The 13,736-nt window shown below is 45.2% G+C and overlaps 1 protein-coding gene and 1 non-coding gene across 7 annotated transcripts in view; both read right to left on the bottom strand.

The window, feature by feature from the left end:
* Positions 1–13,736, bottom strand: part of AAMDC (adipogenesis associated Mth938 domain containing) — a 31,494-nt gene that overhangs the window by 8,782 nt on the left and 8,976 nt on the right. For 4 of the 6 annotated variants that reach the window (XM_055118995.1, XM_055119121.1, XM_055119062.1 and 1 more), the window contains 2 exons: positions 1,427–1,522; positions 636–814 (listed from right to left, as the gene is read on the bottom strand). In XM_055118995.1, coding sequence (XP_054974970.1) covers positions 674–814; positions 1,427–1,522 — 237 coding nt within the window. In that variant the 3' untranslated portion in view covers positions 636–673. Of the gene's footprint in view, positions 1–635; positions 815–1,426; positions 1,523–13,736 lie in introns of those variants that run through there. The other 2 variants (XM_055119250.1, XM_055118928.1) reach the window with 1 other exon arrangement.
* Positions 2,951–3,057, bottom strand: LOC129401341 (U6 spliceosomal RNA). The gene has a single exon (XR_008628271.1). It is a non-coding gene; the product is annotated as a U6 spliceosomal RNA (small nuclear RNA).

The raw sequence follows: 13,736 nt of genomic DNA, 5'->3' as shown, positions 1-13,736 counted from the left end.
AATCTGCCTTTTAGCAGATTCTTCTCTCCACATCATTGACCTTTGGTGATCGTCTCTTGTGATTTTCAAGTTACTTCATAGCTCCATCCTCTGGATGGGGACTTGGCAGACTCATTGCATCCCTGGGTCCACACAGGGCCCGGGTAAGCGACTGCTCGGGAATGCTTGGATGAGGGGATGGGAGGGCTGGAAAAGACAGTACAGTGGGTAGGACTTTTGCCTTGCCCATGGCTGACCTGGGTTCAATCCCTGGCATCCCATATGATCCTCTGAGCCATGCCAGGAGTACCCCTGAGCACAGAGCCAGGGGTAAGCCCTCAACAATACTGTGACCCCAAAACAAAAACTGGAGAGGGGCAAGAGCTGGGCAGAGTTAAGGCACCCACCTTACATACACCTGGCCCTTGTTCCATCCCAGGCGTCACAAGGTCTCCCTGGAGGCCACTTAGCTACACATGTGACTCAGTAAACCTTTACATCATGGACCAAGCAGCTCAGGAGCTTCAGGCCCTCATGGTAGCTAAGAGTCACTAGTAGAAATGTAGAGCCCCTCTGGACCCCAAAGCTAACACATAGGGTTCCCCGCCACAAACAGCTATGGGGCTAGTGTGGAGGGTAGAAGCGAGAGCCGCAGATGTGACTCCTGAGGGATTTATTCCCATCTTCAGCCCTGTCAGCAGGTGGAATGGAAGACCCCCCCAACCCTGACACCTTGGGCAGCCAGAGAGTTATACTCCCTCACTGCCTGCTCCGTCTGCAGGATCTGCACATTGATGCCATGCTGCTCGAGGTACTGCACCGTGGATGGGAGCACCTGCATAGAGGGGGAAAAATGAGTGAGTCTGGGCCAAGGTCCAGACTCGCAAGTGCATGACACAGAAAACTCTTCCCATCTCCCAATGACCCAGCATACCCCTTAGGAAGCCCAAGCATCATGTTTTGTGTGCCCAGAGCCCAGGGAGGGTGTAGTCACTGCTCAGCAGCGTGACCAGGGCCAAGAAATGGACTTCTATATAAAGAGAAATATTTGGACTTAGCACAAAGGGTTGGCATGACGGTTAATTTAGTTAAGAATCTAATGGGGAACAGAAAGATAGGGCAGTGGGAAGGTGCTTGCAGCCAGCAATTTCCAGCATCACATGGGCTCCCTTGAGTTCTGCCAGGAGTGACCATGAGCAGGTTTTCTGAGGCAGAGTCAGAGAGAGTGGAGAGGCCAGCACAAAGGAGCAGGACAGTGCATGTTGACATTCTGTCCCATGCAGTTACTGGTTCAGCTAACTTAGAGAGCGCGCGCGCGCGCGCGTACACACACACACACACACACACACACACACACACACACACACACACACACACACACACACACACACACACACACACACACACACACACAGTAATGGGAGGCTCTGCAGTCACCAACTCATACCTTCAGTGCTTTGTTCATCCCTCGGCCGATCACCAGGGTCTGTACTCCATGCTGGACAACTTCTTCCACATCTGCCGGTTGCACACCTGGAGAGTGCTGAGTGGGGGGAAGAGAGAGGCTCTCCGAGATGTGCAAAAGCCTTTGTGTGTTCTCTGGGGAAGTGCTGATCAGGCCTCTGCCAAGTATCATTCTGGGTCCTGGGATTACCAGAGATATGGGGCTACCTTAGAGGAGCTGAGTCTAGTGGAAAGTACTGAAGACCAGAAGAAAACAGCAGGGGCTGGAGCGATAGCACAGCGGGTAGGGTGTTTGCCTTGCACATGGCCGATCTGGGTTCAATCCCTGGCATCCCATATGGTCCCCCAAGCACCACCAGGAGTAATTCTTGAATGCAGAGCCAGGAGTAATCCCTGAGCAACGCTGGGTGTGATCCAAAAAGAAAAAAAAGGAAATGTCAGTGACTTATAAGAGATATAAGTGTTTTGACGACTTAGAGGCCAGTCATGTGGGATGGTGCTGGAGGAGGCATTGAAGGTGATACAGAGATGACAATTTTGTTAATTCTGGGTCACACCCAGCAGGACTCAGGAGCTACTCACAGTACAGTGCCCAGGGCCATGCCCATTCATGCTTGGGGACCAGAAGGTGCTGTGGATAGAACAGTCCTGCATTCAATGCGGAGGCTCAGCCCCTTGAGCTATTATGGGTGGCTTGACATTTAAACTGAGGTGCAAGAGACCAAGAGCACAGTGATAGGGTCCTTGCCTTGTACATAGCGAACCCAGTTTTGGTCCTGAGCACAAAGCCAGTAGTAACCTCTTACCATCACCAGGGTTATTTGGCCCCAAAACAAAATAGATCAATAAAAAGTGTAGAGGGCAAACAGGGATCAGCCAGGTTCAAGAAAACATAGGATATAGAAATACTATAGGAAAGAGCAACATGTCCATACTCAGAGGAGAGAAAGCCTGTGAAGGAGGGCAGGGGCCTGTCAGGTGGATAGGGAGCAGCAGGAATGTGGTAGGGAAGAAAGCACTCCAGGATCAGGGCAATATTTGCCCTGGGGAAGACTCCATAAGAACTGCTTGGGGTGGGGCCAGAGTATTGGTCAGGTATGGCTCAGAATCAATAAGCAAATACAATTTTATTTTACTTGGGTTTGGGATCCACACCTGGCGATGTTCAGGGGTTACTCCTGTTTCTGCACTCAGGGATGACTCCTGGTGGTGCTCAGGGGACCATACTGGATGCTGAGGATTGATGCCAGATTGTCTACATGCAAAGCAAACATCCTCCCTTCTGTACTCCCTGCTTCTTAGGCCCCCTAAAATTTCTTTTTAGGTTTTTTAAAATTTATTTTTATTTAATTTTTTTTTTAATTTTATTGAATCACCGTGAGATAGTTACAAGCTTTCATGTTTGGGTTACAATCTCACAATGATCAAACACCCATCCCTCTACCTGTGCACATTCCCCACCACCAATGTCCCAGGTATATCCCCCCTTTCCCACCCTCCCCCTGCCTCTATGGCAGACAATATCACGAATTTGCCTGTCATCCTTGTGCAGGGGCCATGCTAATCTTCTCTGTATTGTTCCAGCTTTAGTATATGTGCTGCCGAAACGAGCACAGGCCCCCTAAAATTTAATTTAAAAAAAAACCTGTTTGATGGGGCTGGAGTGATAGCACAGCGGGTAAGGCATTTACTTGCACACAGCCGGCCCAGATTCAATTCTCAGCATCCCATATGGTCCCCTGAGCACCGTCAGGGGTGAGTCCTGAGTGCAGAGCCAGGAGTAACCCCTGTGCACTGCCAGGTGTGACCCAGAAAGAAAAAAAAAAATTGAGTTGTTAGAGGGTACACTGGCAATTGCCTTGCACATGGCTCACCCAGGTATAATTCCCCTAGTGCCCCATATGGTTCTCCAAGGTCCACGAGAAGTGATTCCTGAGTACAGAGGCAGGAATAAATGAATACTGCTGGGTGTGGCCCCAAACATGAAACAAATATTTTAAATTAAAAATAGAAAATTTCTTGGGGTTATACCACAGAAATGATATAGGGGGAAATGGCTGACCCCAGTTCCGTCGCTGACACCCTACCCTATGTCATCCCGAGTACCACTGAATGTGGACTAACACTTCTCTCCCACCACCACCATCACCCTTGAGAAAACAAAAGAATTGTGTGGCATAAGGATGGTTTATGGGACAGCACCTGCCTTGTAGACCTGAGGTCAAGAATCTGCCCCCTGGCCCCATCCCGAAAGCCAAGTGTGATCCTTGCACCACCACCACTAAAGTGAGCAATCTGTGTGTGGGGGCACCATAACCAAGAGTGCAAACACTGGTTGGTGTAGTGACAGCAACAAAGGATGGGGAAAAAAAATGCTTTAAAAAAATGTTTTGGGTTTGGATTTTGCGTTTGTTTTTCCTAGTGGGGTGGGGGTACACCTGGCAATGCTCAGGGTTTATTCCTGACTCTCCTCAGGGCTCACCCCTGGTGGTTCCCAGACAGACAGTGTGGTCCTAGGATGAGCCATGGGTGAACCAGTGTCACCATGTGTAAAGTCAGTGCCTTCTCTGCTGTCTTTCACTGGCCCCTCAAGACTGATTTTATTTCATTATTATTATTATTATTATTTTGCTTTTTTGGTCACACCCAGTGATATTCAAGGGTTACTCCTGTCTCTTTACTCAGGAATCGCTCCTGGTGGTCCTTGGGGGTCCATATGGGGATTGAACCTGGGTTGGCCACTTGAAAGGCAAATGCCCTCCCTGCCGTACTATAGCTCTGGCCCCTCAAGACTGATTCTAAAAGAATGTAAGGAGATTGGTTTCACACCCTTTTCAGTCCGACAGCTAGTACTGAACACTATTTTATTTTGTTTGTGGGTCACACCCAGCAGTGCTTAGGGGTTTCTCCTGGCTCTGCAGTCTGGAATCACTCCTGGCAGTGCTTGGGGGACCATAAGGGGTACCAGGAATTGAACCCGGGTCAGCCATGTGCAAGGCCAAAGCCTTATTCGTTGTACCATCTCTTTGGCTCAGGCTGAACATTTCAGATAGGAAAAAAAACCTAAGTTTTATTCCTGAGTTTTGCCCAAGGGGCATACTTAACATCTCTTTCTGGAGTGAGAGCTTTGCTCTAAATCAGTGAAGGGCTGACTCAAAATCAAAGGATGGAAAACAATCCTGCAAGCAAACAGCTCCCTCAAAAAAGCGGGGGTGGCCATACTAGTATCCGACAACATAGATTTCAGGCTGAAAAAGATTAGAAGGGATAGCGAAGGTCATTTCCTATTCATCAAAGGATATGTACAACAGGAAGAAATCACACTATTAAACGTATATGCACCTAATGAACGACCAGCTATATACTTAAAAGAACTCCTAACAGAATTCAAGGAGGACATAACTAGTAGTAGAAGGAGACTTCAACACTGCTTTATCACCTCTGGATAGATCGACAAGAACAACACTCAGCAAGGAAACAATGGCTCTGAAGGAAGAAATGGAAGATTCAGTGCTAATAGACCTATACAGGGCTATATACCTCAAAAAGAAAGCATACACATTCTTTTCCAGCGCACATGGATCATTTTCCAAAACAGACCACATTCTGGGCCACAAATTATACCTTAGTAGAATCGGGAAGATAGAAATTGTATCAACTATCTTCTCAGACCATGATGCACTGAAGATGGAAATTAATCATGCACAGACGCAGAGAACCAAATCAAACACTTGGAAATTAAACAACTCACTATTGAACAATGAGTGGGTCATGAAGGAAATCAAGGAAGAAATCAAAAAATACCTTTAAACAAATGAGAATGAAGACACAAGCTACCAGAACCTATGGGACGCAGCTAAAGCTGTATTAAGGGGAAAATTTATAGCTCTGCAAGCTTTCCTCAGAAAGGAAGAAAGGGCCTATATAGATAGCTTGACTTCACAGCTCAAGATCTTAGAAGAGGACCAGCAAAAGGAACCCAAACCAGATCGAAGGAAAGAAATAATAAAACTTAGAGCAGAAATTAACGATATGGAAACCCGAAAAACAATCCGAAAGATCAATGAGACAAAGAGCTGGTTCTTTGAGAAAATAAATAAGATTGATAAACCGCTAGCAAGACTCACAAAGAAAGAAAGAGAGAAAACCCTAATAAACCGAATCAGAAATGAAAAGGGGGACATCACAACAAAAACCAAGGAGATTCAAAATATCATCAGAGACTACTTTGAAAGTCTGTATGCCACGAAACAAGAGAACCTAAAAGAAATGGACGAATTCCTTGATTCCTACAATCTCCCAAGACTGAACCAAGAAGACTTGAAATACCTGAATAGGCTCATAAATATCAAGGAAATCGAAACTGTAATCAAAAGTCTTCCCAAAAACAAAAGCCCAGGTCCAGACGGATTCACTGGCGAATTCTTCCAAACATTTAAAGAGGACTTGTTGCCAGTTCTCCTCAAGCTTTTCCAGGAAATTGAAAAGACAGGAACCCTTCCAAACAGTTTCTATGAGGCACATATCTCCCTAATACCAAAGCAAACAAAGACACCACTAACAAAGAAAACTATAGATCAATATCCTTGATGAACACCGATGCGAAGATCCTCAACAAAATACTAGCAAATAGAATCCAACAACTCATCAAAAAGATCATACACCATGACCAAGTGGGATTCATCCCGGGGATGCAAGGATGGTTTAACATTCGGAAATCAATCAACATAATCCATCATATCAACAAAAGTAAAGATAAAAACCATATGATCATATCAATAGATGCAGAGAAAGCATTTGAGAAGATCCAACACCCATTCATGATAAAAACTCTCACCAAAATGGGTTTTGGAGCAACTTTCCTCAAGATAGTCAAAGCCATCTACCACGCACCTATGGCAAGCATTATCATCAATGGAGAAAAACTAAGGGCCTTTCCTCTAAGATCGGGGAGTAGGCAATGATGCCCACTCTCACAACTTCTCTTTAATATAGTACTGGAAGTATTAGCAATAGCCATCAGGCAAGAAAAAGATATTAAGGGGATTCAGATTGGAAAGGAAGAAATCAAGCTCTCAGTATTCGCAGACGATATGATACTATACCTAGAGAAGCCTAAAAGCTCTAGTAAGAAACTCTTAGAAATAACTGGCCTGTACAGTGAAGTCGCAGGCTATAAAATCAATACCCAAAAATCCATGGCCTTCCTATATGCAAACAATGAGAGGAAAGGGACATGAAAAAAGCAATCCCGTTCACAATTGTGCCCCAGAAAATCAAATACCTTGGAATCAGCTTAACTAAAGAAGTAAAGGACCTCTACAAAGAAAACTATAAAACGCTACTCCATGAAATAAAAGAGGGCATGAGGAAATGGAAACACATCCCCTGCTCATGGATAGGGAGAATAAACATTGTCAAAATGGCAATACTCCCCAAAGCATTATACAGATTTAACGCGATCCCTATAAGGATACCCATGTCATTCTTCAAAGAAATGCATCAAGCAATCCTGAAATTTATATGGAGCAATAAACGCCCACGTATAGCTAAAACAATTCTTGGGAAAAAGATGATGGGAGTCATCACCCTCCCTAACCTTAAACTCTAATACAAAGCGGTAACAATTAAAACAGCATGGCACTGGAACAAAGGCAGAGCCGAAGACCAATGGAACAGGGTGGAATATCCCTACACACAACCTCAAATGTATGATCATCTAATCTTTGATAAGGGAGCAAGAGATGTGATGTGGAGCAAGGAACGCCTGTTTAACAAATGGTGCTGGCACAACTGGCCAACCACATGCAAAAGAATGGGCTTAGACCTCGACCTGACACCATGCACAAAAGTCAGATCAAAATGGATTAAAGACCTCAACATCAGACCACAAACCATAAGGTACATTGAAGACAAGGTCGCAAAACCCTCCACGATATTGAAGATAAAGGTATCTTCAAAGATGACACGGAACTAAGCAATCTAGTAAAAACAGAGATCAACAAATGGGACTACATTAAACTAAAAAGCTTCTGCACTGCAAAAGATACAGTGACCAGAATACAAAGACTATCTACAGAATGGGAAAGGATATTTACACAATACCCATCAGATAAGGGGTTGATATCAAGGGTATATAAAGCACTGGTTGAAGTCTACAAGAAGAAAACACCCAACCCCATCAAAAAATGGGTCGAAGAAATGAACAGAAACTTTACCAAGGAAGAGATACGAATGGCCAAAAGGCACATGAAAAAGTGCTCTACATCACTAATCATCAGAGAGATGCAGATCAAAACAACCACGAGATACCACCTCACAACACAGAGACTAGCACACATCCAAAAGAACAAAAGCAACTACTGTTGGAGAGGATGTGGGGAGAAAGGGACCCTTCTACACTGCTGGTGGGAATGCCGGCTAGTTCAGCCCTTTTGGAAAACAATATGGACGATTCTCAAAAAACTAAAGGTTGAGCTCCCATTTGACCCAGCAATACCACTGCTGGGTATATATCCCAGAGAAGCAAAACAGTATAGTTGAAATGACATCTGCACTTTATGTTCATCGCAGCACTGTTTACAATAGCCAGAATCTGGAAAAAACCCGAGTGCCCTAGAACAGATGACTGGTTGAAGAAACTTTAGTACATCTATACAATGGAATACTATGCAGCTGTTAGAAAAAATGAGGTCATGAAGTTTGCATATAAGTGGATCAGTATGGAAAGTATTATGCTAAGTGAAATGAGTCACAAAGAGAGAGACAGACATAGAAAGATTGCACTCATCTGTGGAATATAGAATAATAGACTAGGAGACTAACACCCAAGAATAGTAGAAATAAGTACCAGGAGGTTGACTCCATGGCTTGGAGGCTGGTCTCTCATTCTGGGCAACTCAGAGAAGGGAACGCCAAGTAAAATGTGGTCGGAAGTCATGCGGGGGAAGGGTGATGCGTGCCGAATGTAGACTAGAGACTGAACACAATGGCCACTCAACACCTTTATTGCAAACCACAACACCTAATCAGAGAGAGAGAACAAAAGGGAATACCCTGCCATAGTGGCAGTGTGGGGTGGGGGTGGAGACGGGACTGGTGAGGGTGGGAGAGATGCTGGGTTTACTGGTGGTAGAGGATGGGCACTGGTGAAGTGATGGGTTCTCGAACATTGTATGGGGGAAACATGAGCACAATAATGTATAATTCATTTCAATTCTTAATGTAATTTTATCAGATCAATAAATTCCAGATTAAAAAAGAAAATCAGTGAAGGGCCCATTGCCCACTGAGAGGAACAGTGCAGACCGCTCACTTTCCAGGCAACGGTGGGAAAACCTCTTAATCCTGGCGGTTGGGGAGAGTGATAAGTGCAGATTGGCAGCACCACTCTCCTGAGCTGCTGTGTTCACAGGGCCCGAGGACCTATTTGGGGCTCAGCAGCCCTAGCCCCGAGCAGCCTGCACGGGAAGGACAAGGCTGCAGTAGGCCTCAGCACTGCACCCACCCTTTGGCCCTGTAGGCCCACTGAGGCTCTTGGACGGGCCCTCTTGGACAAACCTGGTGTTGCTCAGGCTGCCACTTTCCACTTTTTTCTCTTGGGAGAAGCTGCAAATAGCAGGAAGGGCCCAATGCACCCCAGTCCACAGACTGAGCAAGTCCTCCAATCAGAAAACATCCCTGAGCACCCACACAAGTGTGCAGAGGGATGCAGGTGTGAGTGAGATGGGACAAAGTGAGTGCAGATTCCAGGGCACCTGTGTTTGTTTCCCCGGGCCTGCTCACACTCTCCTCATCAGTCTCTGCAGCCACTAACCTGGGTACAGTCCCTGGCTCTGCATAGAGAGTGATCCCTGAGCATCAACAGGGGTGGCCCCCCAGAAAGTAAAGAAACTTTTAAAAAGGAATATAAAGGGCTTTAGCAGAGTATGACTGTGCTGGGGTCAGATCCTTTGGATTTTTTGTTTGTTTTTTTGGACACACCCAGTGATGCACAGGGGTTACTCCTGGAGATACTTGGGAGACCATATGTGATGCTAGGAATTGAACCTGGGTCAGCCACATGAAGGCAAAAGCCCTACCTGCTGTACTAGCACTCCAGCCCCTGGGGTCAGATCTTGACTCTAACCTTATTATTGTGTGATCCTTGAAAATATGTGTTTGACCAGGTACACAGGAGTTCCTCGACCTTTGACTGAAGCCCCTCTTCCTGTGGCCCTTCTCTAGCTGCTGGTTCCTCTAGTCTCATGGACCCCCAGTTATGTATTTATCACCTGTGGCTCCCCTGGAATGTCCTGGGATACAAAAGGGGAAATCATATGGCCTCAAATTGAAAAATGCTGGTTTATGGACCTGGAGCAGGGCATTTGCCTTGCACACGGCTGACCCAGGTTCAATTACCAGCATCCCATATGGTCCCCTCAGCACTGTTAGGGGTGATTCCTGAGTGCAGAGTCAGGAGTAACCCCTGTGCATTGCTGGGTGTGACCCCCCCAAAAAAAAAAAGAAAAAAGAAAAATGCTGTTTTAGTGATTGGTAAAATTTGGGAGCAGGGGGAGAAGGATTATTTATTATTTTAAGAAAAATAATAATAGTAGAAAATATTTTCATTTTATAAACAAATTTAACCATTCTTCCATTTTAATGTAATACGTAAGGGATCACAGCACCAACTTGGATCGACATTTTTGCTTCGTGACAGAGTGAAAGAGTTGATGTTGTAAGCGTGTTGAACTGCTTTCTGGCACTGTGCAAAATGCCCAATTCTTTCCTCAGCAAGCGTCCTCTCCACTGGGCCACAGGGAAACACACTCATTGTAATACAGGTGACCTGTACAACTGCTACTCATAGAACTATAGAAATACTGAGAAGGGCAGAAGCAACTCCTTCTCACAAGGATTACTACGCAATATCTTATAAAGAAGATAATGCCAAAGGTAGGATTTGAAGAAACTGTAAGATTTCAGTAGGGACAAAGGGGAGCTATTATAAAAAGGGAAAAGGTTTTAGCAAAGGTACAGATGAATGAAAGAAAAGGCAGCTGTGTATGGAAATAGTAGTTGGTCTATAGAACAGCTTAGGTTTCAAATGTTTTAGGAAATACGGTACATGAGATTAAATGGATAATTTGGTAAATTTCATTTAATTCTTTAGTGTTCGGCTGGAGCAATAGCACAGTGGGTAGGGTGTTTGCCTTGCACGTGGTCGACGGCTGGGTTCGATTCCTCTTCCCCTCTCGGAGAGCCCGGCAAGCTACTGAGAGTATCCCGCCCGCACGGCAGAGCCTGGCAAGCTACCCATGGTGTATTTGATATGCCAAAAACAGTCATAACAAATCTCACAATGGAGGCGTTACTGGTGCCTGCTCGAGCAAATCGATGAATGACGGGATGACATTGATACAGTGAATTTGGTAATAGTGGACAACTTACTATTTTTTAAACTTTCTTCACGGAAAAAGCTCAATGGCCTTGAACACTATTCTAGCCACCCCTCCCCCCGGGGGCTGAGAGGAGGGGGGCGTAATCCTAGTTCTTTCCTCCTGGATCACTCCAAGAGGGGTCTAGAGAACATCACGTGTGGCTAGGGGCATGCAGGGGGCCGTGTGCACAGGCAGGCTTCTTACTTGCTGGACTATCTCTCTGGCCCCTATTCTAAGACTCTGCTAAATTCTCAGGTTAACGGAGACAGTGAATTTTTCTAAGGAAGGTACTAACACACCAGTTTTATCTTTTGGGAAAGAAAACAGACCTGAGAGAGTTTGACTATGACCAGGTAGGAAGTGGATGCAAGCATCTAGGTGAGATGGTTTCATCCCTCTTAGTAAGAGGTAATTAAGAGGGAGTTAGAGAAAAACCCATGCAGGGCTAAATCAACAAAACAAGTTCATATGCACTTGCTTGAACACTGTAGGAGAGAAGTGTAGAAGTAAAAATAGCCTCTAATATTTTTTTAGATGAATTTTCAGATAGTGCGTACTTGACAAATACAGGGACACATGAACATACAGGGGTGTGGGGCTGGCGAAATAGTACAGTAGGTAAGCATTTGCCTTGCTTGTGGCTGACCTGTGTTTGATTCCTGGCATCCCACCTGAGAGCACCTCCAGAAATAATTCCTGAGTGCAGAACCAGGAATAACCCCTGAATAATGCAGGGTATGTCCCCCCTCAAAAAAAAAAACAAAAGAAAATAGAGGGCTGGGGCTGGAGTGATGCAGAGCGGGTAGGGCATTTGCCTTGCATAAAGCCGACCGGGGTTCAATTCCAAGCATCCCATATGGCCCCCTGAGCACCACCAGGAGTAATTCCTGAGTGCAAAGCCAGGAGTAACCCCTAAACATCGACAGGTATGACCCAAAAAGCCAAAAAAAAAAAAAAGAAATAGAGGGGCGGGGTATTAGGAGGGGGAAGATTTCGAAACTAGCTCTCGGTATGTTGAGTCCAAGCTGCTCCAGGAACCACTCATGCAGCAATCCAGCAGGTAAATGCCCCTCTAACAGTCTCTATGACTGTTCAGTCAGTGCTCATTCTGCTTGCCTTCTTTTTATGAACAGGCTTTACTTCTTTCATTGGGAAGGGGAGATTGGGGCCATATGAGGTAATACTCAAGGGTTGCTCTCATAGCAGTGCTCAGGGGACCATGCAGTGCTGGGGATAGAACTATGGTTGCATGTAACCAACCCCAAACTGCTTGTTGTTAATTAAGTATACTATTTCTCCAGATCCTTAAATCCATATTTGAGGGATAACAATCTCTGCAGGGGCTGGAGAGATAGTACAGTGGTACTGTTTAACATAACTGACCTGTGTTTGAGCCCCAGCATTCTATACAGTCCCCTGAACAGTCAGGAGTAATTCCTAAGTGCAGAGCCAGGAGTAACTCCTGAGCACTACCAGTATAGCCTTCAAACAAACAAATATCTGCGATGTGGCACATTCACAATTGTATTTCTGTGTATGCCTTGTCTTTTGGTGCCAGTGATTGAATTCAGTGCCTCACACATATCAGGCAGCGCTCTGCTCAGAGCTGCCCCATGGTTCAGTCTCAGGTCATGTTCATCACTGAGAGCATCTCTTGCTTAACTTAGTAAATTGGCCCTGCCTCATGCACCGAACACTTTAAATTCATCCCTGCAGACACTATCAGCACCACAGTGCACTTGTTCCTCTCCATTCCCACTGTGGAATGGAGAGGAACTGTACTAGGGCACACAGTGACCTAGTACAGTTATCTGGCTCACAGGCTTTACAGATATCAGCCTTCTCTCACCTGGCCCCTCTTTATCAGTAACATCTCCTTCAGACCACCTGGCCCCTCTTTATCAGTAACATCTCCTTCAGACATGTTCCTCTCTCAAAGATCCAGGTTGGTAGTAATTAACAATGAACAGTTTGGAGTGAAACAGTGAGCAAAAGGAGGGAGACAGTGCAGGGTGTAGGTCACATGCCTGGCAGTTTGACCCTGAGTTCAGACCCCAAGCACAAGTTCATATAACCCAGTATTGCTGTCTCCATCCAAAAGAGATGAAATAATACTGAAAGGAGGTAAAGTGATATACAACCGCAGTGACTAAAAGGAAAGAGAGAGAGAGTATAGAGAAGAAAGGTGTCTGCCATAAAGGCAGGCTGGGGTGGAGACACTGGTAGTGGGAAATGTACACTGGTCCTGCTGAAAGGAGAGGTGTTAGAACATTGTATGACTGAAACCCAATCCTGAACAACTTTGTAGCAATGTATCTCACTGTGATTCAGTTTTTAAAAGTTACATTATCCCAATAAAATGGAATTTCTACAATTTTCTTAAGAAATTAAAAAATATAACAATAAAAGTCAGGATTATGGCTACCCCTTCTCCCCCGCGAAGTGGATAAGGACGGGGAAGGCTGCAAGCCACCCCAGCTTGGCTCCATGGCCACATACTTCTTCACCTCTATAACTCAATAAGCATACAAAGGCATCCTACCTGTAGTCACGTAACACACAAGAAACATTCCAGACTGTAAAGCAACACAGAAACACACAGGCTTAGTGAGTGAAGACTCAGTAAGAAGAGTCACTAAGAAAGTCATCACTCCCAGGAGTCACTCACTTGCTAAGAAGACTCACTCAGAAGACTCAACCAGTGATAATGAGCTATATAACCTCTGATAAGGAATTCAGAGAGGAAATGTTGAGGATATTTAAGGAGCTCAAAGAAACATGAACGAGACCACCAGTAAAACACAAGAGAATATAAGAGCAGGAATAAGAAAACTACAAATAGAAATAACAACGGAAAAATTTGGTAGGCAA

The sequence above is a fragment of the Sorex araneus genome, chromosome 1, assembly GCF_027595985.1.
Source record: "Sorex araneus isolate mSorAra2 chromosome 1, mSorAra2.pri, whole genome shotgun sequence".
Taxonomy (NCBI): Eukaryota; Metazoa; Chordata; class Mammalia; order Eulipotyphla; family Soricidae; genus Sorex; species Sorex araneus.
Note: the sequence above shows the minus strand (reverse complement) of the source record. Positions and strands in the feature narration are given on the sequence as shown.